Here is a 27,790-nt window from a genome sequence, read left to right as displayed (position 1 = left end):
AACTGTAGTCCCTTCTCGTCCTCTTCACAGTCAGCACTCGAGCAAAAATTAAGTTCTTCATTACTCTACTTTGGGCTCCCAATTTCTGGAGTATCCACTCAACGCCATCACACACCGACCACTGTCTGCATGAAAGTGAACAACTTACATATTGGATGCTACATATAGGAGTTACCTAAACTCAACGTCACTGCTCTTTCTTGATTCCTTGTCTAAAACTTGAAGAAATTTCACCGTCGCCCTTTGTCATCATGAGTCAAATTCACAGTTGTCTCGTCCTTATTCCGGATAGTCTCTGGCATGTCCCACAACTATAGCACTCCGCCTCCTTCTGTATTTGTCATCCGCACTTTGCCATGTGCACTGAAAACCACAGAATATACGGCCATGTACTCTCTCAGCTTTTGACAATTTCAGACTTTCCGCGACTTTCTCAGATTCTCCATGGTCAACTCCTGTCCATCAACCGGCACCGATAGACCCAGTCACCAACTAGAATCCGGTACTCTCCAACACTGCTTCAGCACCCTTGCACACTTTGTCTGACCACATGTCTGACCACTAGTGCCTTGGCCTGTCGTTGTGTCCCGTGCTTACCGCATACCTCGCCGCTATCACCGCGTCGAGCCTCTGCTGTCCCGATCGAGTCTCAAGGGTCGCGAACCCACACCACTTAACCCCCACTGCAGAGAACCATCGATCATCACTAACCGATGTCGAGTATCACGTCTCCATCAGACCACTGGTAACTAGTCTGAACCATGTGTCTCTCGCTATCCCGCTGAAATAGGCTTCGACTGTCCGAATTCTTACGTCATAGCCCCTCCATCAGCACAGAGTGTAGTCATCCATCAGACTCCAGCTTCACCTTCAACATGACTCCATGTAGCTGGCCATGCTACCCCGCGCCCCGTCGACTTCAAGCTCTCTCATGTGTGCACCATCTTGAATCAACCCCGCGACATAGTCTGTCGAAGCCGCACAAGCCCTCAGGTATGCACCACGTGTTTCCACGCCCCAGAATTCGACCACCATCAGCATCACGCGCTTATGCCGTCATCACTGAAATCACCGCCGTCTTCTGCTTTGACCAACATCCCTGCCGATCCGTCAGACTGTCACTGTCCAGTCCAACCCAGCCGAAATTATCCGACTACAACCATGCTCCACCCTGCGTCGTGTCGCCCGCACTTCTCCATGCATTGCTTGACGCCCTGTGTATGCATGATCCACATGACACGCTTGTCCACGTCCTCCGTTGCCTCTCCACACGCTCCAAGCCATCTGATCAAACCAACCTAGCAAAACTTTCATGCAAACTTGAATCTGACAAGTCCCTCGTCTGCAAATTATTATGCTCGTGTTTGATTTATTAGCTTCTCCGCGCACCTAGCAGAAAAGAATCAAATCCTTTCGATCCATGCCAAACCACTCTTGTGCACACGTGTTGGACCTAGCAACACTTTGTTTTCTCAAAACAAACCACGTGTCTGCACAACACCAAGCAAGGCACACGTATACATGACGTACACGTCCAGGATCAGCAGCACCGCTACCTTCTCGGCCACCCAGCACCTGGGCCTGCAGCCGTCCCGCAGAAAACCAAAATACAGCCGTCCCGCAGAAAATTCCACGCCTTGGCCCGCCCTGGTGACTGCCTCCTGCGACGCTCGCTGCGCTCCGTGCCCTAGCCGCCGCTGCTTCAGATCCGACCTGCCGCTGCCTTGGTTGCTTCCGATTGCTTCCAAACCTGCTGCTTTGGCCTCCGTGTCACGACCATCTGACCTTCACATCAGACCTTATCTGCTGCGTACCGTCAGTAGATCGGAATAGAACACGACGCCTCTCTTCAAGACCGACCATCGGAGCTTTTCCTCTTGATCAACAACGATCCAAAACCTCTTCAAAACCTTGCTCATGATACTACTGGTTAGAATGAATCCGAAGCGCACCATCGATCTACCGAGGATCAAGCAATCACACAAGCACATCACCAAGACTTGTTAACGAGGTTCACCATCATGACTACATCCCCGGGGCCTGACTACGGGCGCTACTCCCCGTGACACCGCTACAATACCGCACACCGGCCACCCGGGCGTCAACACGCGCCACCGCCTCCCCTGCGTGCATGTGCTATTATGTTGGCATAGGTTACATCGTGTGTCAACCCTCGATATATATGAAAGGCCTAGGATAGAAGTGTCCTATTAGGACACAACTACTACCTTGTCTACACACAGTTCAAAAACCAAGTGCAACTATAACCTACTTTGTACAATAATATTCGACACAACTCTAACACTTTGTATTTTACTACTTGTTAGAGTGCTCTTTGTTTTTCTAGTTTTTTGTGTGTGCGTTAGGGTGTGCTTACTTGTACGTGTCAAGGACTATGTATTACTAGTAGACTGGCCGTGCGTTGCCACGGGCTTTTGAAATAGTTTGCAAGAGTTACATGTTAACATTCTAAGGTCTCGCCCCGTCGTAGATCCAGATCCCCACCACTGATTCCACCCCGCCTAGGCCGCCGCCTACCGCTGCGCTGCCCCATCACGTTCGCCTCCGTTCCGGCCGCCCCGACCCCGCCCGCCTCCTCTCCGGCCGCCTCCGCCTCCGGTCCATCCTCCGCCCGGCCCCGCTCCGTCCGCCTCCTCTCCGGCCCTGCTCCGTTCGCCTCCTCTCCGGTCCGTCCACCGCCCCGCTCCGTCCGCTTCTGCTCCGCGCCGCACGCCGCCGCCCCGCTCCGTCCGCGTCCGCCCCGCGCCGCACGTCGCCGCCCCGCTCCCCGCTTGGCCGCCGCCCGCTCCCCGATGGCGCCGAAGAAGACGCCGAAGGGAAAGTCCGGTTTCTTCGGCATGAGGGCGAAGCCCTCCGGGACCTTCGGACTGGAGTTCTCCGATGCCGGGCAGCGTTGGTGGCTCGGCACGTATCCCACCGCCGATGAGGCTGCTTGTGCCTACGACGTGGCGGTGTGGCGTGCCGGACGGCCGAAGACGGATCTAAACTTCCTGGAGGTCGAGTCCCATGCGGTGGCGGAGTGGCTCGTGCCGCAGGGCATCCGGATGGAGGAGATGCCGGCTAAGAAGGCGAAGAAGAGACCGGCGGTTGTTGTCGCTCCCGGCGAGAGCAACGAGGCGACGATGGCTTGGTTTGCGTGATTTGCAATTTGCTGCAAAGCCATCTCTAATGAAATGCTATTTGCTACATTTTTAAATAGGAAAATTATTATGATCAGCCAGCCATAACTCAACAGACCAATCTCTAATGAAATGCTATTTGCTACATTTTTTAAATAGAAAAATTATTCCGATCAGCCAGCCATAACTCAACAGACCAATCCGAACCCACATTTTCTAAAGTAAAAAAAAATCCCTTGATAGATCAAGATGCCAAAGTGTCGTTTGCCCGACTGCTATGTTCCTATACATGCAGAGCAAATTAATTTTCAAATCAAGGAATTAAGAAAAGGAAGAATATCATGATGTTCGTGGCACTTGCCAGGTCTGCCATGCTACCATGGCATCGTCTTTTTAGTCTCTACCCACATGCCGAGTTGAGAAATAATCTTCAGATATACCCACTGTTAACACACTCACGTACATAATGGCCCTTGGCTGATTGATTTGGCTGGCTGTTAACACAAGCACACAACACACAAAATCAGTCAATAGCCACACGTATGCATTGTTTACTTTATTCCAATTGTGATGCAATCGTGACACCTACACGCCTCGTCCGCTCGCCCGTCACGGTAATTGCCTACTCGCCGCTGGTGTCAATTGCTCGACCTCGCCACCGCCGCTCACCACTCAGTCTCCACCGGCTGCCCATTGCCTCTTGCGCCACCCGCGCGCTCGCTCGGCCCAATGCTGTTGATTGGAATGCGGGACCGAAGGTAATCCATGGACAGGTTTTAGTTCTGCTTGGCATCAATCTTTGGTACTTGTCAATCCATCTAACACAAAAAAATCGACTCTCAGACAGAAAAGTGATCTAACTCTATTGATGAGCACAACAGTACATACCATCCCATCATGATTACATCTTGTTATTTACAACATGTACACCATCGGGCGATTGCTTTATTAGAAATATATTTACACAATATGATCAGAGCAACATCAAGGAGTCGGATGCTGGTGCACAGATTCTCCTCAAATTCCACATGCAACCCTTGTAGAGAAGAACGACAGATTTTCCTTAGGTGATTTTTGACCGAGCTCCTACAGAAAAATTCAAAGAAATCATGAGGAGCATGGAGCCAGGCAAACTAATCAGAGTAAATCATGAGAGGAGAAGCCTCTCAACCTACTACAGAGAATCGAGTCAACATTAATTCGTGTAAGAATTAAACCGTAATGTAGATCAACAACCCAGCAGTTGATAAAATAACCCTGACACAACCCATTAATACAATATATGGTCACAGGAGTAGATTGAGATTGTGCAGATATCATGATCTACGAACCGTATCTACGAATATTGATTGCAAAGTCACAAACAGAACCTCCTCACATCACAAAACAAATGTTTCATCAACAGAAACTCTAGCGAATGCCAATTGGATTATAGAAGTAAGATAGAGACATCGAAAAAAAGAAAAGATAATTCAAAGAGTATATATTCTATTTTCTTACTTGACATCACAGAGAATGCAAGTCAAAGATATTGCGATACATCTTACCCTTCTATAAATTGACTGCAAGGCACAATCCCCAGCAAAATATACAGAATGAATTGCTCCTATGGTCCAAGTATTGCATAAATAGTTATATACAGACTATTCAACAGTGAGCATAAACATGGCATGTACTACCAAAATCCCTTGGATATGGAGCTTAGTCTGCATGTCTATTCGTCTTATTTCCCTAGTACAATGCCCATGCGTTGCCACGGGCCTTTTAATTTTTTTTTTGATTGCATACATAAGCATAATGCACTTCCATTTTCACATGTATAGAAAAAAATTACAGTAACAATCGGAAAATGTACTTGATGCAATGTATTTTCATTATTCCACTTCACTTGCATCTCCTAGTAGAACGCCCGTGCGTTGCAACGGGCTATATTGACGACTTCTTTTTTTTTACGTCAAAGCACTCTTCTTTTCTTCCATTCTTCCTTCCCCCAATTAAAAATGTTTCTCAGAGTGATATGTGAATGGATAAATTTACAACGATACTAAAATATGAAGGACTAAAACCATATTTATGGAAGAACATATTTCTACAACACATTCGACATGAAACTTATGGTGTTTGATAGATTGGATAAAACACGATGCTAACTTAGCACCAAATCTCATTGATATTTCAAAACATGGTTGTCGTACCATTGTACCTGAAAGATCTGTCTCCCCCTTCCTCGCTCCCTCTCTAGTAGCCGTCCCATGAGCCGGTCGTCATTGTTGCTGTTGATGGCGATGACAACAATGAGGAGGAACACCACAAGAGCTAGATGTTCTTGACCTCTTCCCTATGGTAACTGCCGCCTCTGCATTGGGTGTCGTTCATCAACACCACCGCTGCGCAAGCTACTACTTGTATAGAAAATAAGAAGATAGAAACTTTGTGTGTTGGGTGGGCTTGAATTTGAAATTATAGCCTTATAGGAGGAAAACTTATATGAAATATGCTACAAAAATATCATCTTGTGTTTAAAGCCATGGAAACAAGATCTTTAATAAGGCCATGAGAAGACATGTGCAAAGCAACATAGTACTAAGGTGACTATGCTTTGCCATGGATTCAAGAAAGACATGAAAGTCCAGCTATAGTAATTTTCTCCTACACATTATGTGTAATTTAGACATAGATCTATTCAAGTCCAAAAAGAATAGTGATGAACACTGATTTATCACAATTTTAATCACAACACCTGTTTAAAAGATCCAGGGAGAGAAAGAGATCCATCCGGGGAGCAAGCCTGTGTCGTTTATGATGGCCAAAGTGCAAAAGTAAAAAGGAAAACGACCAGCAACACCACCACAACCCAGTTCTCCTTCTAGCACCGCGTGCAATGAAGAGGGTCTGAGCTTGAAACAACAGCCTCGTTGGGTCTTTTTTGTTGCAGCCGAGATGTAGGGGATTGCAAGCACCCTGCCTAGAGGATTCCAGAATGAAACCTGCAATATATAAAGGCAAACAGAAAATCATTAAAGGCAATCTTAGAGGTGCAAAATCATCAAGCTATGGATGCCCTCATAGAGAGACTTCTTGTCATCAAAATCGACAAGGTACAACTTGCGTACTCACACAGCTCCCACCGTCTAATTTTACTTTTTACCAATCCAAGTTATTTTTAAGGCTTCATTGGTATGCTGCAAAATCACACACATGTATAGAAATTACCATTACAATTTGTGTGGCATTCATAGAAGTTACTCCCTCCGTCCCATAATATAAGAGTGTTTTTGACTCTAGTATAGTGTCAAAAACGCTCTTATATTTTACGACGGAGGGAGTAGAAAAAAATGCTAATCCAGTTTAGCTTGATTGGTTACCTTGGTAAACCCACATGTCATTGAACTTAATTATACCTTTTCTAATTTGGGAAGGAATGGGGAAAACATTTGTAGTCTGCACAGTTGTTATATGTAGATGTATTGTCTACCCAACAAAGGCCTTTTTTAGGAGAAAGGCAGGAGCTTTGCCCAATTCATTAAGAGAGGAAAATAAAATTACAGAATGGCCCTGTTTATGAGGAAAACAAGGCCGAAAACCACGCGATTTAAAAGGGAAAATTGTGCAAAGCCCCGAAAAAAGAAGAGAAACAAAAAAGAAACAACAATTCCGACATCAGCCAACTCGAAACTATACCACCAACTTGCCCACACCCCAGAGATGAGTGGATGAACTCTTCCGAGATGCCTTCAAGAAGGATAACGACGCCCAAGGGCGCCGCCGTTTCCCTCCTTTTCCCGCTAGGATCGGAAATCCTGTATTTTCCATATCCATACAATCGAGTCATTAGGTTTCTGAAATAGTGTAATGGAAAAAGAAGTGCTTCGAATCATTGCTATTTGACTCGGACCTGTTCTGAAAAAGTCGAGGTATTTCGAATTGTTTGTTGACACGGACAAAGTAAGTCGCGGTCATCGACCCCTTCGAAGACTTAAGATTTCGCCCAGAGTTACCCACAACAGCTGGCAGACCTCAGGAGATGGCCGCCCACACCAACAACCCCCACGGCAACCCTTAAAACCAGCAAGCCATGGTCTAGTGAAGAGGAGGAACTCATCGATGACAACTCCAAAGAGGAGGGAGCTACAACGCCATGGTCGCTGGTATCCTTCAACGCCCATCAAACCAAGACTTTCGTCCTAAGCCCCTCGACCTAACCCAGCCCCGAGGAAGGAACTCAGCCACCGCGGATCGAGAGCAAGCCAAGACCACGCTATACGGGCAGCAGCAAACCATGACCACCAGTTCCGAGAGCCCTTCGATCGATCCGCACGACCAACATGGAGGCGAGTCAACACCAACGCACAACACAACACAACCGAGCCTCAGATACACCACGAAAGCCAAAGCTCACGCAGTAAGCACGGCCTGGACGCAGCCCAACCATGCCCATGTCACAGTATCCAACGGCCAGCCCCATGGCCGGAGCGGACAGATCGGGACCGCCATGATCTGAGCCTTCGAGCCCGCTCCCGGGCAGCTGCCCCAGCAACCGAGTCGCCCACGCCTCCTAGGCCACCCACCTCACCACATCCGCCGACGCAAGAGGCACGACACCGCGCTGGCCGTCGCCCTCCGCTTGCCGCCCGCCCCATGAGCTCCCCAACTCATGGAGGACACAACCGCGGAGAAAAGGAACTGTCCCCGCCGCCGCCCGCTCGGCGACGGTGAGGGGAGGAGGGTGGGGGTCGCCGGGCTTAGGGTCGCCCATGGGGATGGAGTGACATGGGGCTGGTCGGCATTTCACTGTCTAGCTGTTTTATCATTTCCAACAAAGGCCTTTCATGCAATATAATTGGGCTATTAAGTTCTAGTATCGATCATACTGTGAGAACAACAAAAAAGAGCATATTGTATACAACGCCACAATAATGATATCATAGACATACATAAAAGTACATGTTAGTACCTTGAGCATTTTAATCCCTTCCTCGTACGTTAGCTTCAACGTTTTCTCTAGGTACTGTATATAAATTAGAAGAAGTTGAGACAGTAAATTAAGCAAAAGCACACATATAACAACACAAAACAGTAAGGAGTAATGTCTTACCTTCAGAGGTTCAAATGGATACTGCCTATTTATTGTCTCGAGTTCCTTCTGACAATTTTCATTTGGGTGTTTGAATATTGCTACAATTAGCAATCTATGATATCACAAACCTGAAAACAAAAATCAGTACTTGGTCAGCATCGCTTCAATAGACAAACTAAAGAATTATTTCCTCCAAATCTTCCTTGCCTCAAAGTAGTGCTTCTTAATCTCCATTTCTGCATCCAACCCAATAAACTCACACAGATGCCTGTGAGTGTTTGATTTTTCTGATCTAAATACCGGACCAGCCTCAAACACGCGCCCAAAGCCACCACAGATGCTCATTTGCTTGTATGATTGTGGAGACTGCGCTAAACAAGCAGGCTGGTAATTGTACACCAGCTTGAATGGAGATGCACCAAGTTCACTTGATCCACCAATCAACTTTGGACTGTGGATCCCAAGTCCGAGAACAAAAACTCGCTGAAAGTCTGCATGTGTATCCAACAATCATGACATGTACTCCCTATGTAAAGAAATATAAGAGCGTTTAGATCACTTCTTTAGTGATCTAAACACTCTTATATTTCTTTGAGGAGGGATTATGGACCAAAAGAAGAAAATAAACATTGCATGCTACAGAAATGGATAATAAAATCTATCTGCATGAGATGCCACATGAATGTCACAAACATAAGCATAGTTTCGATGCACACTATCTCATGTTGCATGTTAAATACAGGTTTGTGCACGTTGCCTTTTGCTGGTAGATGGAGATACTAAGATGAAAAAATGGTCACACAAAAATTGCTTTTCAAATGTTAATATTACCAAGACTAATCCATGAATAAAATGTATGCAACTATGCACAGTAAAGATACTTAAAATAGTTACTGTACTAAACTCACTGATATAGAGCTATCAAAACCGGAGCCAAAGCTCAAATCTTGAACAACGATCAAAGCAGACTTCAGCCTTGTGGTTGCCGCATAGGCTCACCACACTGACAACACCAACTCTCTTCCGTCTTCTCAGTTTCTTGACAAAAAATGATACTGCTATTTGCACATTAGGGAGTAAATTATGCTTCAAGCATTCCTCAAACCAAATCGGCAATATGTAGGCTTAAAATATCAGCAGGCATCCACACAGATTTCTACAGCTGAAATATAGTGTTGTGATTTGTGTACCCATAATGCAGAATAACCTATTGTTCTATTTGGTGGTTAAATAAATAAATATTATTGTTTTTGGCTAGTGCCGGTAGAGCTACTAAATGATAGTCAGTGTCACTGTATATTTCTAAGAAAGAAAATTATAAGACTTCATTGGTTGTAAATAACGCTAATTGTATTGGTTGCCACCAATGTCGACTTGAAAAGAAAATTATGGAGCTTCAGTTCATATGCATCTAGTCATATAAAAAAATAAGAACACATGCTTCAGCTCCTGTTAGTTCAGTCACAAAAAAAATCACCACCAAAAATCAGAAGACAAAGTATCATTGTTATATTTGTTGACTTGATTGATTACTGTAGGTTAACACAGCCAACTGGAATTAACCTGCAATAGGATAAAAGAAATTAAGATTTGAGACGTGTGTTATAGGGTTCATAGAAGAGAGAAGAGGGAGGTACCATAGCAAATCATTGGTCGCACAGTTTGACATTCAACTTTCCATTTGCCAATGAGACCTCAGGGATTCATATACATAAACGTTGATTGATATATCAGGTCCAACTCCCTGTAACTCATAAAAGTTACTGGGAAGTCAACTAAAAAACAATTCTCAGTAGAAGCAGACGGCTTACCAATAAGGTGGACCAAAGGCCTTTATACAATCCTCTACCACTCTCTTCTCTACAAATTGTAGACAACGTGTGAAAGATGCCCTTGTAATACCTAGTGGTTTTCTGCAGAATTTTATAGACATGAAAGTTTAGCTTACTAAAACCTGTTCCTTTGGTCTGTAAAGCTGCATTGCATGAAAGCGTTAGGTAAAGATGCTCTAAGTTCTAACTGGAAGTTATATTGATTGATTGATTGGCTTAGTGTTATTCACAAATCACAAAAGGAAGAAAAGCATCACCTGTGTTGTCAGGTGATTTCGAACAACATCCAATGGGTAAGTTACAGATGCAGGTGTCACTCACGCTAGACCACCACCAAGTAAACATATAGACACTAACATAATTTGGGCCGTCCATTCCGTGAAGCTGCAACTATATTTCGAAATTTATAAACCTATAACAAAAAAAAATAGTCACGAGAAATCTTGCAAGTTAACATACTAAAATTCAGTGCTGAACTTTTTGTATCGCTCATATCAATAGAAGCTGATGGCGGAATAAGAAAATCGATGTACAATTTTGACAAGATTGCCTTTCGAATATGCCCAAAACACTTCTTGTCGAACAACCCACAAAGCCATGTGCCATATACTACCCTTCCTTAGAGCTGCAACATCTGAACGCATACCTGCCACCTGTCGGATCAGTATGCCACAAGCTCATACAACAAACTTTATCATCAGCATATGGGTTATGTGACAAAAAAATTACTGTATTCAAGAACATTTTCAAGAGATTGCAATTTTGTAGCTATGAACAGCATATGGTACATACAATGAATCCACAGCCAAGGTTTAAGTTTGGACCATGATTGGACAATACAGCGCAGAGTGTTGTAAATTAACAACAATAATAATAGGCCATGACTGTCAACCAGAGATATATTGTTTGGGGCAATCAATTCAAAGGGAGGGAAGAATATATATATATATATCACATTCAGGGAACTAAGTTGATATTATCAGCATCCAATTCCTTTGAAGAATCTATATATGTGCAGTGTGAAGGCAGAAGGAGCACAGCAGCACCATGAAATAGAAGAGAAATATTCCTTCACGCTCACAATCCGTGCACACGAGAACGCGGGAGATAAAAGAGGGGGCGGAAAGCCTATTACCTGCAAGAGGATGGAGAGTGGCGAGGATCGAGATGCAGATCTTGCCGACCACGCCGGCGAGGTGTGCGACGGTGATCCAGCCAAGGAGCCGCTGCGCTTGGCAGGGGAAGGCCCCGCCGACGCCATGGAAGAGGACACGGTGGCCGCCGCCAGTCGACGGCATCGGGGACCTGGCCGATATCAGCAGGGCCTGGATATCACCTCCATCATCCCAGACACGCCTTCATGGTGGGCATCCTCACGGCCCCTTGAAACCGCAGCAGCTTCTCCTTGCATCCCGTCGCCAGATCATAGCAAACTGCACACACGCCCGAATCAGATCAAGATGCGGAAATAACCAAACCAGAAAAAGTGGAGGAGGGATTCGTACCTGGTCGAGGCCATGGACCAGAGGGTGATCTGCGGCGCCCACGCCAGATCGATCATCATGGCCGCGGGCGAGGGAGGCGGCGGCGACCTCGTTCCCCGGCGGCGGCGGATCCTCTCGGGGTTGGGGCGTCTCCTCTCGGCGGCGGTGGCTCCTCTCGGGGCTGGGGCGTCTCCTCTCGGCGGCGGCGGCGGCTCCTCTCGGGGCTGGAGGCTGAGATGAAACAGATCGAGATTGAGGTTAGTTTTACGTGCGGGGTGAGATACGAAAGAAAAACCAGACGAAAAAAAAACGACGAAAAAAAACCAGACGAAGGTGGGACGAAAAAAACCAGTCGAAAAAAAACCAGACGAAAGTGGGGGGACTATTCAACCAACTCGTCCATTAGAAGTAGAGATTTGATGATTTGAATACAAGCATGCTTTCTAAAAAAACCAAAACTGAGATGGCCCAGTCCAGCCACTCGCTCGTAGGCTCTATGTAAGACTCGATATTAAGTCGCAATGCGCGGTAAATAGAAAATGCTCCTATTTTGCGCTTTAAGGGCCAGGTTGCCACAAAAATGGGCACGGGCCACGGCCCACAATCCTCTGGTTCACTCCTGCTGGCTTGGAAAAGAATGCTATCTTTTATCATTTTCAGTTTTGAAAAAGTTGGTGAAATAAAAAATTCACGGATTTAAAAGATTCATAAATTTTCAAAATTATGACAGATTTGGAATAATGTTCAAAAAAATAAAATACTCAGGAATTTGCAAAAGTGTTTACGAATTTTAAAAATCACAAAATTTTAAGAAATTTTCACGAATTAGAAATATATGATAAATTAAAAAAGTTTGTATATTTAAAAGTAATCAAATTTTCTAAAAAACACTACCGAGAGGAAAATTTATAATAAAAATAGAAAAACAACAAAACCAGGAGAAAAAAGAAGAAAAAAAACGTGCACACGCCCTCACGCCCGTCATGAGCTGCCAATTGCTAGGCCCAATTAGAATATGTCTCCACAAATATGGTCACACTCGGTCAATAATTTGGTGGAATCCCCACTGCATACACACAAATGGCACTCGGAAGTCTTTAAATTTTCAGTCCATCATTTAAGAATTAAAAATTTCCAATCTTTCTCACAAATTATGCAATACTTGAGCAAGTGCCGGAGAACAATACAAACCTATCAACTCAAGAGCACCGTTGGTGGCAATTCGATGTTAGTTGTGCTCCCTTCAAGCATCTCGACAACTCTAGTCATTGTTGGACGATCTGTAGGACTCAACTGTATGCACCTCCCTACCACTATCATCTTCCTTACAATCTCTGAGGTCCCTCCATTTATCTCGGAAGCACTAAGACAATATTCATCTAAATGTTCATAAATCCATTGTGGGAAATATTGGCTGGTAGATTCACTATTTTGGCTGATATTCTTGTCCCTTGCCCCAACCATCTCAAGAACCATCATTCCATAACTGTAAACATCAGACTTAGTACTTACTGTTCCAAATTGCTTCGAATAAACCTCGGGGGCTATATAGCCTATTGTTCCTCTTGCACCACCAATGGAAATAACACTTTCTTTATTGAGGCACTGCTTGGCTAGTCCAAAATCAGAAATCTTTGGACAGAAATTTTGATCCAATAGAATGTTGTGGGGCTTGATATCAAAATGCACCATGCGGGTATTGCATCCTCTGTGGAGATATTCAAGTCCTCGAGCAATGCCCACTGCTATATCAAATAATTTTTCCCAACCTAAAGTATTTCCACCTTTAGAGCCATCCTTGAAGGCATACTTTTCAAGTGAACCATTAGGCATATAGTCATAAATTAATGCCCTTTTAGATCCTTCCAAGCAAAATCCTAAGAGATTAAGAACGTTAACGTGAGAAGTTCTACTAATGCTAGCTACCTCATTGATGAAATCCTCCCCATCAGTCTTGTAGTCCTTGAGTATTTTGACTGCTATCTGACGACCATCAAAGAGGTCGCCTCTGTAAACAGCACCAAATCCACCTTGACCTAGCTTTTCAGCAAAAGATCTCGTTATTCTTTTCACTTGGGCATAAGTGTACCGTTTCAAATGGACAGTTCCATTCTTTTGTAGGATGGACTCAATCTTTGCTCTCTCCTTTGATTTCCTTTTGGATCCGTACTTCCTGTAGCCCAACCAAAATGCAAAAAGAAGCATAAGTACGCTCGAGCTGCCTGCTATTGCATCTGCATCAAAATTTTGGAGGGGAAAAGGCATCAAACGGGGAAGTAACTTCTACAATCTTCTAGTTAGTGATTGCATCTTGCAAAATGTGTGGAAATATTCTAGTTAAAGACCCTTTTGGCAAACCTATTTGTATATGCGTCATAAACTCCAGAATTAACCAGTGTGTCAAGAACTCGTGCACTTTTCAAATAAACTGGACACAACTACTAAATACATACAATTGAAGCAGAGCTTGTTAAAGGACGGACAAATATATTCCTTTTGTTTATCGTACACATTTGAACAGAATTAACTTGCTATTCATCTACTAGTCTAGCACATTAGTAATTTCTGTTACAGGAACAACCACTGTTGTTTTCTCTAGAATAAGAAAGGCCGTTGTTTTCTATGCATAACCATTAACCTCTGAGAGAGATAAGTTTATACATGAAAAATAAGGGCCAGTTCTTATTTTCTCAAGAAAAGATCATCACTTGAAGTTGATCTTATAGTGACCAATAGGGAAGCCTCTTGTCAGTTTTAGGATTAGTGGTGATGAATTCGTTTTGAGATCAGATTGGTGTGATTGTTCAGGTGTCATCGGCAATTTCAGGTCAGAATAGTCAATGCCAATGTGTAAGCGAATACTGTCAAGTGACGAACACAACTTAACTAGTGTTCACAGGAGAAGATGTTGATGATCTACTTCTGAATAGGTCACGGTGCTAAACAGATGATATTATCAGCCACGGATGGATTTGTTTGCTGTCAATATGCTAAGCAGTTCAACACACATCATTCATATGGATATGTCTTGCCCACAACCATAAGGTGGTTCCTGTCGAGCAGTCCCGTGAATAAATCAGTTAAATCCATCTATGTGGGTGTTCGCCAGAAATAAATTGGTTCAAGTTTCCAGTGCCAACTAAGTCGAGAACAAGTAGTCCGAGGCAAGGTTCCTGGTTCAAGATGGGTTTCAGTTTAACCACTAACCTGAACAACTTTATTCAAATTACAGGCATTGCCACACCTGAAGAAACGTGAGGGAACTGACGATTCATAGTTAGATCTGACAGGCTTGATTTACAGCGATCAGAAATGCTCGAATGAGTAGCAAGATCTTCAAACCGGATGAGTAGTAAGATGTGTCATCGAGGATTGTTTGAGTTTGCATCTGACAGATAGAATGGACAAGTTGGTGGTTCAAGGTTCAAGCAGTCGACAATCGGACATAATTAAAAGAGAACTAAATGAAGTGGAATTCCAGTTTCTCTACCTTAATTAGACACTAAAAGATCTACAGCTTTGTAACACATAGAAGAATGTCAAGGTGTCAAAGGATTACCAGGAGCTGGAGCCAATGGCCTGAACCACACTAGATCAAGATGATTGTAGTCCCCAATCAGTACTGGATTGATCCGAATTGTATGCAGGCTAAGAGAATAATTCATCGCAGTAACTTGTTCGGATGAGAAGCTATTTCCAGTGTGGGGAGCTATGTCCATTGTCATATTTAGCCCAGAAGTTCCAACAACATAGAAATTTACAATCTCAAACTGAGTAACCCGCAAGTTGAGATGTGACGCAAGCTCCTCAAGAAATTCGTTGCTCCAATTTGAATTCAAGGAAACATTGTGAAGAAAGAGCACAACTCTTACCGGGTAAACACAATGGCAGTTCTCGCTACCTCGTCTCTGTACCATGTTCGGAGCACAACAGCCTAGTGAAACAGAGAGTGAATTATATAACATATTTGACTGTACGACAGCGCATCTAGAGCAAATATCAGGGTGTACTAACATACATAAGTATCTATGATTGATGTCAAATGTTATCCATCACCATTGATTATTTATGAAACTGCTACCAACCATTTCATCAGTCACCATTCCAAAATGATGGATCAAAACATTATGCTTGAACTAATAAAAGCTAACAAGCTTATATAATTTACAGCCAGGTAAGAGTGGTTTTAAATAGCGCGATATAGCTCTGTTATAACACGCTATAGCGTTTAGAAGAGGTACTGTGCTAAGGCACTTTGGTCCAAATACATGAACACACATTTTAAATAGCGCGCTATAGCGTTTAGAAAAGGTCCGCCGCTAAGAGGCATAGCGTGCTATTTAAAACTATGGGTAAGACAATTGATATTACGATCAGTCACATGGTGCTACTTTCCCAAATGAGGAAGATGCAGATTAGATTAAAATACACAAGTATCACCTTTTATGTAATTTGTAGTCATGTTTGACATGATGAAATCATTTGGAATTAAATTATTTCAGGATCTAGGAAAACTTGAAAAGTTACCATCGTATGGAGATAGTGGGGGCTGCACCACTCCAGAAGGAGCTGTACTAGTATTCGAAGCTGCATCAGGGAGGTCAGCATCCACATGAGCAGGAACCTCTTCTGCTGAGCGCCTGTTGTGCTGCATCGAAGGATCGAACAGGTCCAGTGAATCAAAAGAGAGTTCAGAAGCACCCGAGATGGAGCTATAGCTCGGCGCAGAGATAGGAGAGTGCACAGATGATAGAGCTGATGGTGATGAATATGGCTTCTTTTGTCTATGCTGACTCATTGCAATACTTGTGACAACTTTGGTTTGGGATACCATGGGCCGAACTGAACTCCATTCTTGTGAAGCAGACATAATAGGAGTGTGAGTGTCAGCCTTTAGAGCCGATGTTTTGGCAATCAAATCAGCCTTATTGATAAATTCCAGAGCCAATATAACGACCAAGAAATTAAATAAAAGTTTCCTTGGAGCATCTTCAAACAGTCCTGCCAAGAAACAGTACAACCAACCAATCAGCATCATCTTAATTAAGATAGGGGTATGCTGAGAAGTGCAACTAATTGATATGAACTCACATATCTACAGAATTAGTGTGAACAGCCCATGGTCCGCATGGCCCATTAGTGTCAAAAGCGCTCTTATATTATGGGACGGAGGGAGTAATACACAACCTGCCTTTCTAACTAGTCAGGTCGAAATGTTTTCAAGACCATCTACCACTAATGCAATTTAACTGAGTTGATGCGAAATGAGGCTAGAGTACATACTTTTAATTTAACTGAGTTGATGCGAAATGAGGCTAGAGTACAGACTTTTTTTTTAAGTACAGAACAGACACACTTATGTTTATCTCAAAGCGATGGTGAATTAAGGACACTCAGAATACTTATCGTCTCGATTGCCTCCAAAGCATTCCTTATTAAGCCAATAATTAACTAGTTCTCTCTAGAAACAGATCTACCTACTGAAGCAGCACTATTTGATAAGAACGGTTAAAAAAATACAGTGAAGTGTTCCACCAATGAGCAACGGATCTTTTGAGCTAACTAAAACCACGACAAGTATTTTTTAACGGCGGGAGTACTGAAGCAGGGCTATTTAATAAGAACGGGCAAGAAAATATAGTGCAAATGTTCCATCAAAGACACGGGTTCATGGCATGAGACAATTCTAAGCTCTTGAAGCATTCCCTGATTAGGCTCCCGCTACACAGCAAAGCAAGGGCAGCGCAGGAGCTACTCACCTCCACCATTCCCACGACTCCCAACCGAGCTCCAAACGATTTGGACAGTGAACAAGCGGGGCAACGAAGATCCTAGAACAGCCACCACGGCGAACACTGAATTGCCGTCACCTCACACCCCCACAGAAACGCTAAGCAAAGTCCGACTTTCCAACAGGTTTGTCTGCTCGAGCGCCAGTTTCGATCACGCAATATAGTCGTTTTTTTCAGCGCGCGGCTAATCTAGCGCATCTGTTGGAGATTCTCTAACGAAGCAAAGCAAACAAGACATCAAGCACGGGTCCCGGTGTTGCAACGCAACCTTGGAGTGAGCTCAGATAAGGGGAGTCTGGCTTACCTTGTTCAGCGCGGCACAAGGCATGCCCGGGCAGCATCATCTCCTGGCGCGGCGGCGGTAAGGACCGGCGCCGGCGACACCTGGCTACGTTTACAGGAAGCCGGAGCCGCGCCGCGCTGCGAATTTGTGTCTGCTTTCTTTTCCTCTCTGCTATGACTCAACCTATGGTGGGAGTTTGGTAGGAGAAAGAGACTTGGCAGAAACAAGGGAGCAGGTGGGAGAACGCGGACGTTCGGTGTTCGGCCGCGTTGGCCGGCGCTAGGCGCCAGCCGGCTGTAGATATGAAATAATCAGTAGCCGCGTGAGGCGTGACCCTCTATCAACCTTGGGCAATGCTCACGCACGCATCGTGCATCACTACCCGTGCGGCCGTGCCTCCCTCTCGCTCTCATCGACTGCACGGCACCATGCTTGCGGCATCTGGCATGGCAACATCGTCAAAATCCTCATAGTGTCGCCTCGCAGCAGCAGCGGTGCCCGAAGTGAAGAGCTCGGCGGCGGCGGCGGAATCGTGGTTGCGGCTGGGGTTGTTGGGGGCATTGGCGGGCGTCAAGCAGTCGCGTCTATGCCCCAACAACTCTCATCGCTCGCAGCGGAGGAAGGTGGGCCGGTCATGTACACGTGGGTTCTTCTTTTTTTTTACGAAAATGTTAACGCCCACACGTGTGGGCGTCTGGCAACTCGCCCACACGCATGGATCCTCGTCCAACCAATTCTGCACGAATCTTGGCGCGTTTTAGCAGTTTTTGTGTGCCACGTAGGACTAAGCTGGTGTGTGGGCATTCATCCGGTCGCCCACACGTCCTTTTTTCACCACACGGGGGCTGGTGTGTGGGCGTTTATCACTTCGCCCACACGCCCGTCTCCTAGCCCACACCCAAAGCTGGTAGTTGCCATGTGTTTCTGCAGGTATATGACAACTGCCCTAGCTTTGCTTGTAAGCAGATGGCAACTCTTTTTTACCCGAGTTGCCATGTGTTTTTGCATGGTACATGGCAACTGCCGTAGCGTGCACGTAAGCAGATGGCAACTCTTTCTTTTACATGGCAACTGCCCTAGCGTGCTTGTGAGCACATGGCAACTCTCTTTTTTACCCGAACATGTTTTTTTGCCATGCCTTCTTGTAGTGCTACATGGCAACTGCTAGTGTTTAGTGGGTGGCAACTCCTAAAGTTTTGAAATCATGGCAACTACAGTAGATCAGATCATACATGACAACTGCAGTTGAGCACCATGGCAACTGTAGTTGTCTGACATGGCAACCGAAGTTCAGCGACATGGCAACTGCAGTTAAACGAACATGGACGAGGGTCTGGACCATGGCAACTGCAGGACGCGCGGTGACTGTCACGCGGGCATGCGGGACCACGAGGTACGAGGCCTGACGTACGGGGCGTGTGGGCGTTATCTATTTCGCCCACACGCACGCGTGTGAGAGGGGTCGGGAGGGAAAAAAGAGGTGTGTGGGCATTACTTTTTTTGCCCACACGTGGGTGTGTGGGCTGTTCCTCTTATACACCACACAAAATGTGTGGGCAGCCCCCCTAACGCCCACACGTGTGGCACTTATCGGCGTCTTTTTTTAGGATATGTACGCGTGGGTTCGCTGTGTTATTCTCGGTCGTTGGCTGCTGATGAGTTTTTTCCTCTTTTTCCTGTGTCGTATTTTGGCTTTGGTTTTCCTTCTTTTTTCTTTCTTCCTGATTTTTTTCATTTGGCATATTTTATTTTCTATATAGTTTTTATATTATAAACATTTTTTCTAATCCCCCCAATATGTGCTTTCTCATGGAAAATCTCACGCGTAGATGTTGGCGTCAGATAGATTGTAGTCCAGTGAGGCTTCAAATTTCCTCATCCGAAATCAACACCCCTAATACCCCCCAATATGTGCTTTCTCAGGGAAGTCTCACGCATGATGTAGCTCGTAGCCAATCCCCGAGCGAGCGATGAGAGTTGTTGTAGAATCTCCCCTACCTACCACGGTAAACATATTGTAGAGCATAGGCTTCAAGATAGCGACGAATCCGAACGAGATGGAAAGGGGATGACGTGGTGTTGGCTATCTGTTGGTCAAAATTGTCATGGGTAGTTAGCATTAGGCTAATAGACAATTAGCGTTATCTTTAGGCTAAACTACCAGCAGTTGGAAGACCTACTTTGTCCAAACATTGTGTATGGCAGTTTACCTCTTCCGTAGGATGGAAACATGTAACAACTGACATTGTAAACGACTGTTCAGACAGTATATAAGCCTGAACAAATTATCAAAATACAAGCATCCATTCTTTCTTTCAATCCGTGTTTCTCTTTGAAAATTGTTTGTGACTAGAAGATCCAAGAAGGTGGAGTCTAGCAAATCTGACGGTGATGAACGTGTCGCGCATGAAACACAAGGGAGCGAATGATTCTCTCATGTCAGGCCACGTTGGCAAATTTCTGCGATTCATGCATGACATCGGACGGCAATAATCACATCGCACCATGGAGCCATCGAGGAAGCTACCTTTTCCGTCATATATTGCGCATTGACTTTCAGGAAAAATCAAACTTCATAAATTTTAACCGAAACTACAGAGAAAATTATCTATATCTACAACATGTAGGAATAGTACACATATCATATGAAAATATATTTCATGATAAATCTAATACTATTGATTTGGTATTTTAAGGGTTGACATGTTTTATATTTTGATCATAGTCCTGAGCATATCATTTTGATCATTTTGATTATGTTTTTACCTCTCACCTCGGTCACTTGGTTCTAGGACATGGCCGACTGTGGTTTAGAGATATTGATGCTCAATAAGAGAGAAGGAGAGGCCGAACATCGGTTAGCAGTTTGCCTTTGTTTCTACCCATGGACAGTATTGTCAACGCATCCCCAATTTTACAATAGGGTGATGGCCAAACATCGATTTGCAGTTTACTTTTGTTTCTCTGAAACATTTCATACAATTGTGTACAGCTTCCTCTAGAATGGCCACTCAGTTCCAAAGAAGTGTTAAGCAATCTGCTCTTCTTTGAAACTTAAAATTTAGAACTTCGGAACTTCGGAGAAATTAAATATTGCTTCTTGATTGCACTGAAAGTGACTATATTTGTTTGTTTTAGTCAAGCACCTAGTTTGTGAAAAGAGATTTTGCAACACCCATTCACGCACATGTTGTATTCAGTGAGTTTGTTGTTTATCTTTTCACAGTCAGGAAAGCTACTTTTCTTGGTTTATCTCACACATATGCCAATTGGCTGTGAAATGCTCTCCGGCTCTTTTGATTCAGAACAATGTTCTATGACGCTGGCTATATATACTTTACTCGATGCAAAGACATGATGTTTCCAGCGGCTAGATGCAACCGTTTCAAGGGGGTATATGTCAATTTGCTGGCCTGCCTATATGCTAATCCATTGGACGTGGAGAGTAAGTTGCAAAGACATGATGTTTTCAGGGGCTAGATGCAAACGTTTCAAGGGGGTATATTGAAATAGATTGGTCAATTGATCCTGCCCATTCATGCATATCTGACGCACCTAGAGGTCCGGTAGCAGCGGTTCTCTCCATGGCCCAGAGCAGCGTCTCGTGGCGGAAAGGCAGCGACTACTGCTAGTGGAGCGGTGTCCGGTGCAGCAACCGGACTGGACATGTCCTGGAGCTCCAACATGGAAATAATGAGTCGATTTGTGATCAGCAATACCATGGCCGGAAAACATATTTAACAGGCGTCTATCCCTATTTTCTTTGGAGCATCTGGAGCACTTGATCTCTGTTCGAATTTGTTGGATATCCAAAGTGATGGCCATCCTTCAAATTTATTGTGATCTTGGGAGAGCCTGAGATATATGAACCTCTCGGGCATAGGATTGGACCTCACGCTGCTTCCATGGCTTGCACCTCTGGGACTGGACATGCCCTGAATCTTACTCCATAATCGGTCCTTTAGATACTTGAAGGCCCCGTTCTTGGAATTTCCAATGTCGGACGGCATGCCCAATTAGTTCTCGCCCAAGGTTTCATTTGGGACGTTGAGGAGAGACTTTATTTCTTGGCGTGTGGTATCCGACAACCCTTTACTGAAGAAAATTGAAGACCTCGAGTAATTGATTCGTTGCCCTGTTGCTTGATAGTATATGTACAGAACTAGGTTCCCTCTGTAGCACCCATATCGTTTGCCTTGAAGACCAACAGGCTGTCATCGACGAACAAAAGATGGTTTATCGATGGCACTCGCGGTGCTACCTGAATCCCATGCAAATTGAATAAAAAATGGTATATAGAGGTAGTACTGATGAGCGTTAATATTGCTCGCCTAACATGTCGGGCCAGCCCATGAACCACTCTCGCCTCCGAACGCGTGTCGCTTGCGAGTCCTCTTCATTGGTGCCTTATGCACTGCTTTTGCCTCATGGCGCTTATGTCCAAGCTCACTTGGGCCGGCCCACTTATCTGGATCGATCCCTTCCTTCAGCTAAATCCTATTTGGCGCCTCGCCCGTTTTAGTTGTTCCCGCAATCGGGCGCATACCCCCCTCTCCTCGCGTCGCGTTTTTGGGCCGGCCCGTTTTGCTTCCCGCAAAAATCGCGAAGCAAAAGAAAAGCGGGTGAACCGGGATTCGAACAAGCAACCTCCTGCTTCAGCAGCACACATCACTAACCACCACGCTAGCAAGCGTAATGTGGTTACGTGCATCTTTCTTGTTCTTTTCTTCCTTGTCTTTTCTTTTTTCCTTTTTCCTTTTTCCTTTTTCCATTTTCCGTTTTTCTTTTTTCTCTTTCTTCCTGGGTTTGATGCAAAATCTATGAACTTTTTCTCAAATTCGATGAAATTTATATTTCAAATTTTGGTGAACTTTTTCTCAAATTCGATGAACTTTTTTTAAAATCAATGAACTTTTTTAAAATCTCGATGAACTTTTTTCTAACTCGGTGAACTTTTTTCAAACTCGATGAACAGTTTTTGAGCTCGATGAACTTTTTCTCAAACTCGATGAACTTTTTTGAAGCTCGATGAACTTTTTTGAAGCTCGATGAACTTTTTCTCAAACTCGATGAACTTTTTTGAAACTCGATGAACTTTTTTCAAACTCGATGAACTTTTTTGAAACACGATGATTTTTTTTTTCAAATTCAATGAACTTATTTTTAAAGTTGATGAACTTTTTTCTAAGACAAGTGTACATACAGTAGCAAACCGGTTTTTTCTAAGAAAAATAGTCTGTACTGTAGCATTTTTAGAATGAAGAAAAAAAGATCAAGCGGGAGCCAGCGATCGAGCGGGCAGCGATAGCCAGCGATCAAGCGAGCGGCAGCAGCCAGCGTTCGCTGCTGGGCCAGGCCCATGCTAGTGACACAGTGGGCGCTGGAATCGCCAGCGGGCGCTGAAGGCGCCAAGGAGGAGCTCTCCTTCCTTCGATCGCTCCACAAAAAGAAACTCGCTCGTTCAGTTCAATTGACCGCTTTGATCGTTCAATTGAGTTGACTGTGTTGACCATTAAACGTTTGACCGCTTTGCAGTTGACTGTGTTAACTTTTCAAAAAAAAAATCATCAAATTTGAAAAACAGTTCCTCGATTTGGAGAAGTTCATTGATTTTTGCATCAAATTTCGGAAAAAAGTTCATGAAATTGGGAAAACTTCATCACTTTTTAAAAAATACCATAGATTTGAAAAACAGTTCATCGATTTTGAAAAAATTTCACCAATCTTAAAAAAGTTCATCGGATTGGAAAAAAAGTTCTTTAAATTTGGAAAAAGTTCATCGAATTTGAAAAAAAAACGTTTGTCAAACCCAGGAAGAAGAAAAATAAAAACAAAAAACGAAATAAAAACAAAAGAAAAATTAACGAAGAAAAGACATAAAAAGATGAAAGCTAGCACGTCCAGTTGGGGATGGCGGGGTGGTTACTGCAGTGTACAATTAAGCAGGACGTCCCCCGTTTGGATCGCAGCACTATTGTACTATAGCGGGTGCAGAGGGCGCAGGATTTAGCGTCGCTTGCTTAGCCGGAATTCCCTATTCGCCACCTTGCAAACTGTTGACAAGACGTACATGCGACCGAGCGAACATCAAGATATGGGCCGGCTTAGGTTTTTACCGGTTTTAGAACCTTCTAGAAGGTTCCTTGAGCATTTTTTCACATTAGCTTACTTTACTTGTGTTTATGTTTTTTTTATTTTCTTATTCTTTTATAATTTTCCCCAAAACTCACATATTCTCAAAACATGTTAATTTTTTTTTAATTGCATTTTCTAAGAAAAATACTCATAATTTCTAAAAATGTTCATAATTTTAAAAATTGTTCAGATTTTCAGAAAATGGTTGACATTTCTAAAATGATTCGCTATTCCAAAAAAATCAACAATTCTCCATGTTTTCAGAAAATGTTTTTAATTTCAAAATTGTTCAAGATTTCGGAAAATATTCATAGATTGTTTGCATTTTCAAAAGTTGTTCACTTTTACAAAAGAATGTTCGTATGTGAACTATGATCTTTTTGTCCACCATGTGTTTGGTTTTTTCAACGAACTCATTCATTCAGTACCTTTTAGCACAAATTATGGTTATGTTTAGTTGTTTGATGGATCAGTTGGACTTTATCTATGCTCGTAGTTCAATTATGCTGTGGTGCATTGAATAGTTTATGTTGCTTTGAAATGTGATGAATTTGTTTCAATTATTTGAGCAAAGGTTTGAATCGATTGGCAAAATAATTTTTTGAGAGATAAAGCTATAGGGAACTTGCTAGATGAAGAAAAGTATAATCCCCTGAAAATAGTTTTTTTTGGATGAGGAATACATTTTGAAATTTTAGGATAGGGAATCTGCTATAGATGCTATTATCTATTGACGAGATATAGTGTTGCTAGATGTAGCTTGAGCTGACTTGTGCATTGTCGGATGTGCCTCTATAGCTAAGATGCACGCAACCACAAATGAATAATTTAACAAAATAAATAAATATAAAAAACCGACAAGTTGGCAACAGTAAAGACGTATGAGTCTGAAACTATGCCAATGTCGAAGGAGGAGGTGGACCAGTGCGGAGATTATGATGTCATACATGTCACTACTAGGAAAAGGGCTATAGCTAATATGGACATTAATGGCGCACCACATACAGGTGCGCCATTATTGACATATTACTAATGGCGCATCTGATGTGTGGTGCGCCATTACTAGTTTTGAAAAAAAAATTATTAGCAGTGGCGCACCACATGATAGCGTGCCATTACTAATTGACATAGTAATGGTGCACATGTACAAAGTGCGCCATTACTATGTGTATGACTGCGTCAAACTTAGTAATGGCGCACTTTGCATAGGTGCGCCATTACTATGTCAAACTTAGTAATGGCGCACCTACACAAAGTGCGCCATTACTAACTTTGACCAAGTCATACACATAGTAATGGCGCACTTTATGAAGGTGCGCCATTACTAACTTTCTTTGCACCCCCTGGATCGCCTTTTCAGTTTTAAAATAACTAAAAGAAAATGATGGAAATGTCAAAAAAATAAAATGTGTGTGTGGACATGGCGGCCGGGGCAGGAGCTCACCGGCGAGGCGCGGCAACGGGGGGCAGCGACGGGGACGGAGACGGGCGGTGACGACGGGGATGGGGACGGGGCGGCGACGACGGGGACGGGGACGGGCCGGGCGGGGACGACGGGACGACGGGGCGGGGCGCGGCGACGAGGACGACGGGGACGGGGACGGCCGGGCCGGCGACGGACAGCGACGGGGCAGAGGAGAAAGAAGCAGAGGGAGAGATGAGAAACTGAAAAAAAATTTGAAGTGTTTTCTTATATAGAACACACCTTTTAGTACCGGTTGAAGCCACCAACCGATACTAAAGGTCTGTTTTGGCCAGGCCAAGCGGCGGGAAGTGCCCCCCTTTAGTACCGGGTGGTGGCACCAACCGGTACTAAAGACCCCCCTTTAGTACCGGTTGGAGCCACGACCCGGTACTAAAGGGTGTGCGCTGCCAGGCGAGGGGCGCAGAAGTTTAGTCCCATCTCGCTAGTTGAGGAGCGCCCAGACCAGTTTATAAGCCCCGGCGCGGGCACTGCTTTGAGCTCCTCTCAAAAGTAGGCCTTCTGGGCCTACCTCTCCTACTCTGCATGTGGGCCTACTGGGCTTGCGGGCCTGCATCCTGGCCCAACTACAGGTTGGGTTTCTAGTCGTATGCAGGCCGCTCTGGCCCAGTAGGTGGGCTTTTTAATTTTCTTTTTTTTTTGCTTTATTTTTTTTGCTTTATTTATTTTTGATTTGTTTTTTTGCTGTATTTAGAGTTTTTTTGTGAATATTTTTGCTTTAGGTACAAAAAATTACAAACTTTCTGTTAGTGCGGGTAGTTTACAAATTTGAATAGTTTAAATTTTGAAATATTTGAAATTTGTGTGAATCACTAGTTTGTGAATAACTTAACTTTGAAAATAGATTTTTCAGTGATTCTTTTTTTTTATGTTTAATATTAGTGTGTTTTATCATTATATTCAATTTGTTAATGCTTAGGTTATTTAAAAAATGAAATGCCTTTGTAACAGATGAGTTTTCGTCCGAAACCCTGATACTTCGAAAGAGATTGTCCATTTTGTACACGAAGTGCATCCAGTTTTTACGGTAACCCTCTGTACTTTTTTGCACATGCTATGTGGGTGAAATTATGATACCATGCCAACTTTCAACCTTTTCTGAGTTCAACTTTTCTTGCCAAGAAAGATTGGGATCGAAACAAAAAATGAGCGACCAGTCGACGTCGAAAACGCACAACTTGATTAAGGGAAACGATGTCGCAGACACCACAAAAAAAAAAGAATAAGGGAAACGATTCGGTCCGGTCGACCGGCCGAACCCTCCGCAGGTCGCTCGCGCGCTGTTAGATTGAGGCAAAGATCTAAGGAAAAAAAATCAGAAACAAACCTTAAACTTGTAAACGATTGCTAAATTGAACCCCAAACTTTTAATCCCTGAAATCAGCACACTGAACTCTTATTCCGGCCTAGTTTAAACCCTGAGTGGGTTTTCGAAGGGATTGTCGAGGTGGCAGCAGAGATCATTGGGTGCGGCAGGAGGCAACTTGGCCGCCCCACCAGGGCGAATTGAGTTTTTCTTTTATGTAGTGCGCGGCTTGAAAATACCGAAAAATGTAAGACTCACAGGGAATCACACTTGTGATCTAACGCTGCTGAACAACTCCGGCTAACCACTCTAACTGATGACTGTTGGTGATAAATGAGAAGCGCGAAAATATTTAAGCACACAACATGGTGTCGAAATTCAAAAACATTTTCTTGAAAATTATCAACAATACTGAATCCAAATATTCTTGAAACAAAAAAACAATATTTCAATTTAGAAACATTTTTGCAAAGTTGTGGACAACTTTTGGAATTATGAACATTTTTTGAAAAGCAACAACAAATTTGGAAAACATGAAGCATTTTTGAAATCCCCGGACATTTTATAAACATGAACCATTGTTTAAACGCTAACAAATTTTTAAACATGAACAAAAAATTTAACTGAGAACAATTTTTTAAAACATGAACATTTTTAAACATAAAGTTTTTTAAAAAATGTGAATAAATTTTGAAACCTGAGCAAAATTTTAAAATGCGAACACTTTCTAATTTTTTAAAAACTTGGAACAAATTTTGAAAGTTTTTTTGCACTTTAAATTTTATTCAGGTTTCAAAAACTGTTCATAATTCCAAAAAGTTGTTCACATTTTTGCAAAAAAAATTGGAATTCTTATGCTTTTAGGAATATTCTGATTTCAAAATGATTGAAAATTTCAAGAAAATGTGGAACATGTTTTGAAATCTGATGCCACGTTGACAATCCCTGTAAACACGCTCTAGGTTTAAAATAGACGGGGATCAGATTGTTTGGTGTGCTGATTTCGAGGATTAGAAGTTCAGGCTCGATTTAGCTTTCGCCTACAAATTAAGGTTTATTTTGGACTTTTCCAACAAACAACGGTTTTGACACTCCCTGGTGACACGTTTCGTGTGATGTCCATGCGCCGCCCAAGGTCCCTCTTCATCCTTATCTAGATTCTATACCATACCATAAATAAAAAATCGTATTAACCAAAGAAAAATAGGCTCGATTTGGTTTCTATCAGCTTGGTTTTAAAATGTACAGAGTCAGTGGC

General features: G+C 43.5%; 1 protein-coding gene across 1 annotated transcript; it reads right to left on the bottom strand.

Moving 5' to 3' along the window:
• Window positions 1-5,753: 5,753 nt before the first annotated feature.
• LOC141025493 (LEAF RUST 10 DISEASE-RESISTANCE LOCUS RECEPTOR-LIKE PROTEIN KINASE-like 2.3) lies at window positions 5,754-17,833 on the bottom strand. Its single transcript, XM_073500858.1, has 14 exons — window positions 17,630-17,833; window positions 16,061-16,534; window positions 15,093-15,467; window positions 12,725-13,767; window positions 11,555-11,764; window positions 11,185-11,482; window positions 10,307-10,461; window positions 10,029-10,130; window positions 9,855-9,961; window positions 9,126-9,780; window positions 8,425-8,708; window positions 8,236-8,345; window positions 8,095-8,148; window positions 5,754-6,127 (listed from the first exon to the last, which is right to left on the bottom strand). The coding sequence occupies exons 1-4, from the start codon at window positions 17,667-17,669 to the stop codon at window positions 12,728-12,730; spliced, it is 1,929 nt and encodes a 642-aa protein (XP_073356959.1). The 5' UTR covers window positions 17,670-17,833; the 3' UTR covers window positions 5,754-6,127; window positions 8,095-8,148; window positions 8,236-8,345; window positions 8,425-8,708; window positions 9,126-9,780; window positions 9,855-9,961; window positions 10,029-10,130; window positions 10,307-10,461; window positions 11,185-11,482; window positions 11,555-11,764; window positions 12,725-12,727.
• Between the last annotated feature and the right edge of the window lie 9,957 nt (window positions 17,834-27,790).

The sequence above is a fragment of the Aegilops tauschii genome, chromosome 6, assembly GCF_002575655.3.
Source record: "Aegilops tauschii subsp. strangulata cultivar AL8/78 chromosome 6, Aet v6.0, whole genome shotgun sequence".
NCBI lineage: Eukaryota > Viridiplantae > Streptophyta > Magnoliopsida > Poales > Poaceae > Aegilops > Aegilops tauschii.
This window is presented reverse-complemented; position numbering and strand designations above follow the sequence as displayed.

Excerpts from the sequence above, each read along its gene's own strand:
- LOC141025493 (XM_073500858.1), bottom strand. The coding sequence starts at position 17,669 with ATGATGCTGCCCGGGCATGCCTTGTGCCGCGCTGAACAAG. Across the intron at positions 16,535-17,629 it reads CTTGTGCCGCGCTGAACAAG|GACTGTTTGAAGATGCTCCA; the intron begins GTAAGCCAGACT and ends GTTTCTTGGCAG. Across the intron at positions 15,468-16,060 it reads CCCACTATCTCCATACGATG|GCTGTTGTGCTCCGAACATG; the intron begins GTAACTTTTCAA and ends CTGTTTCACTAG.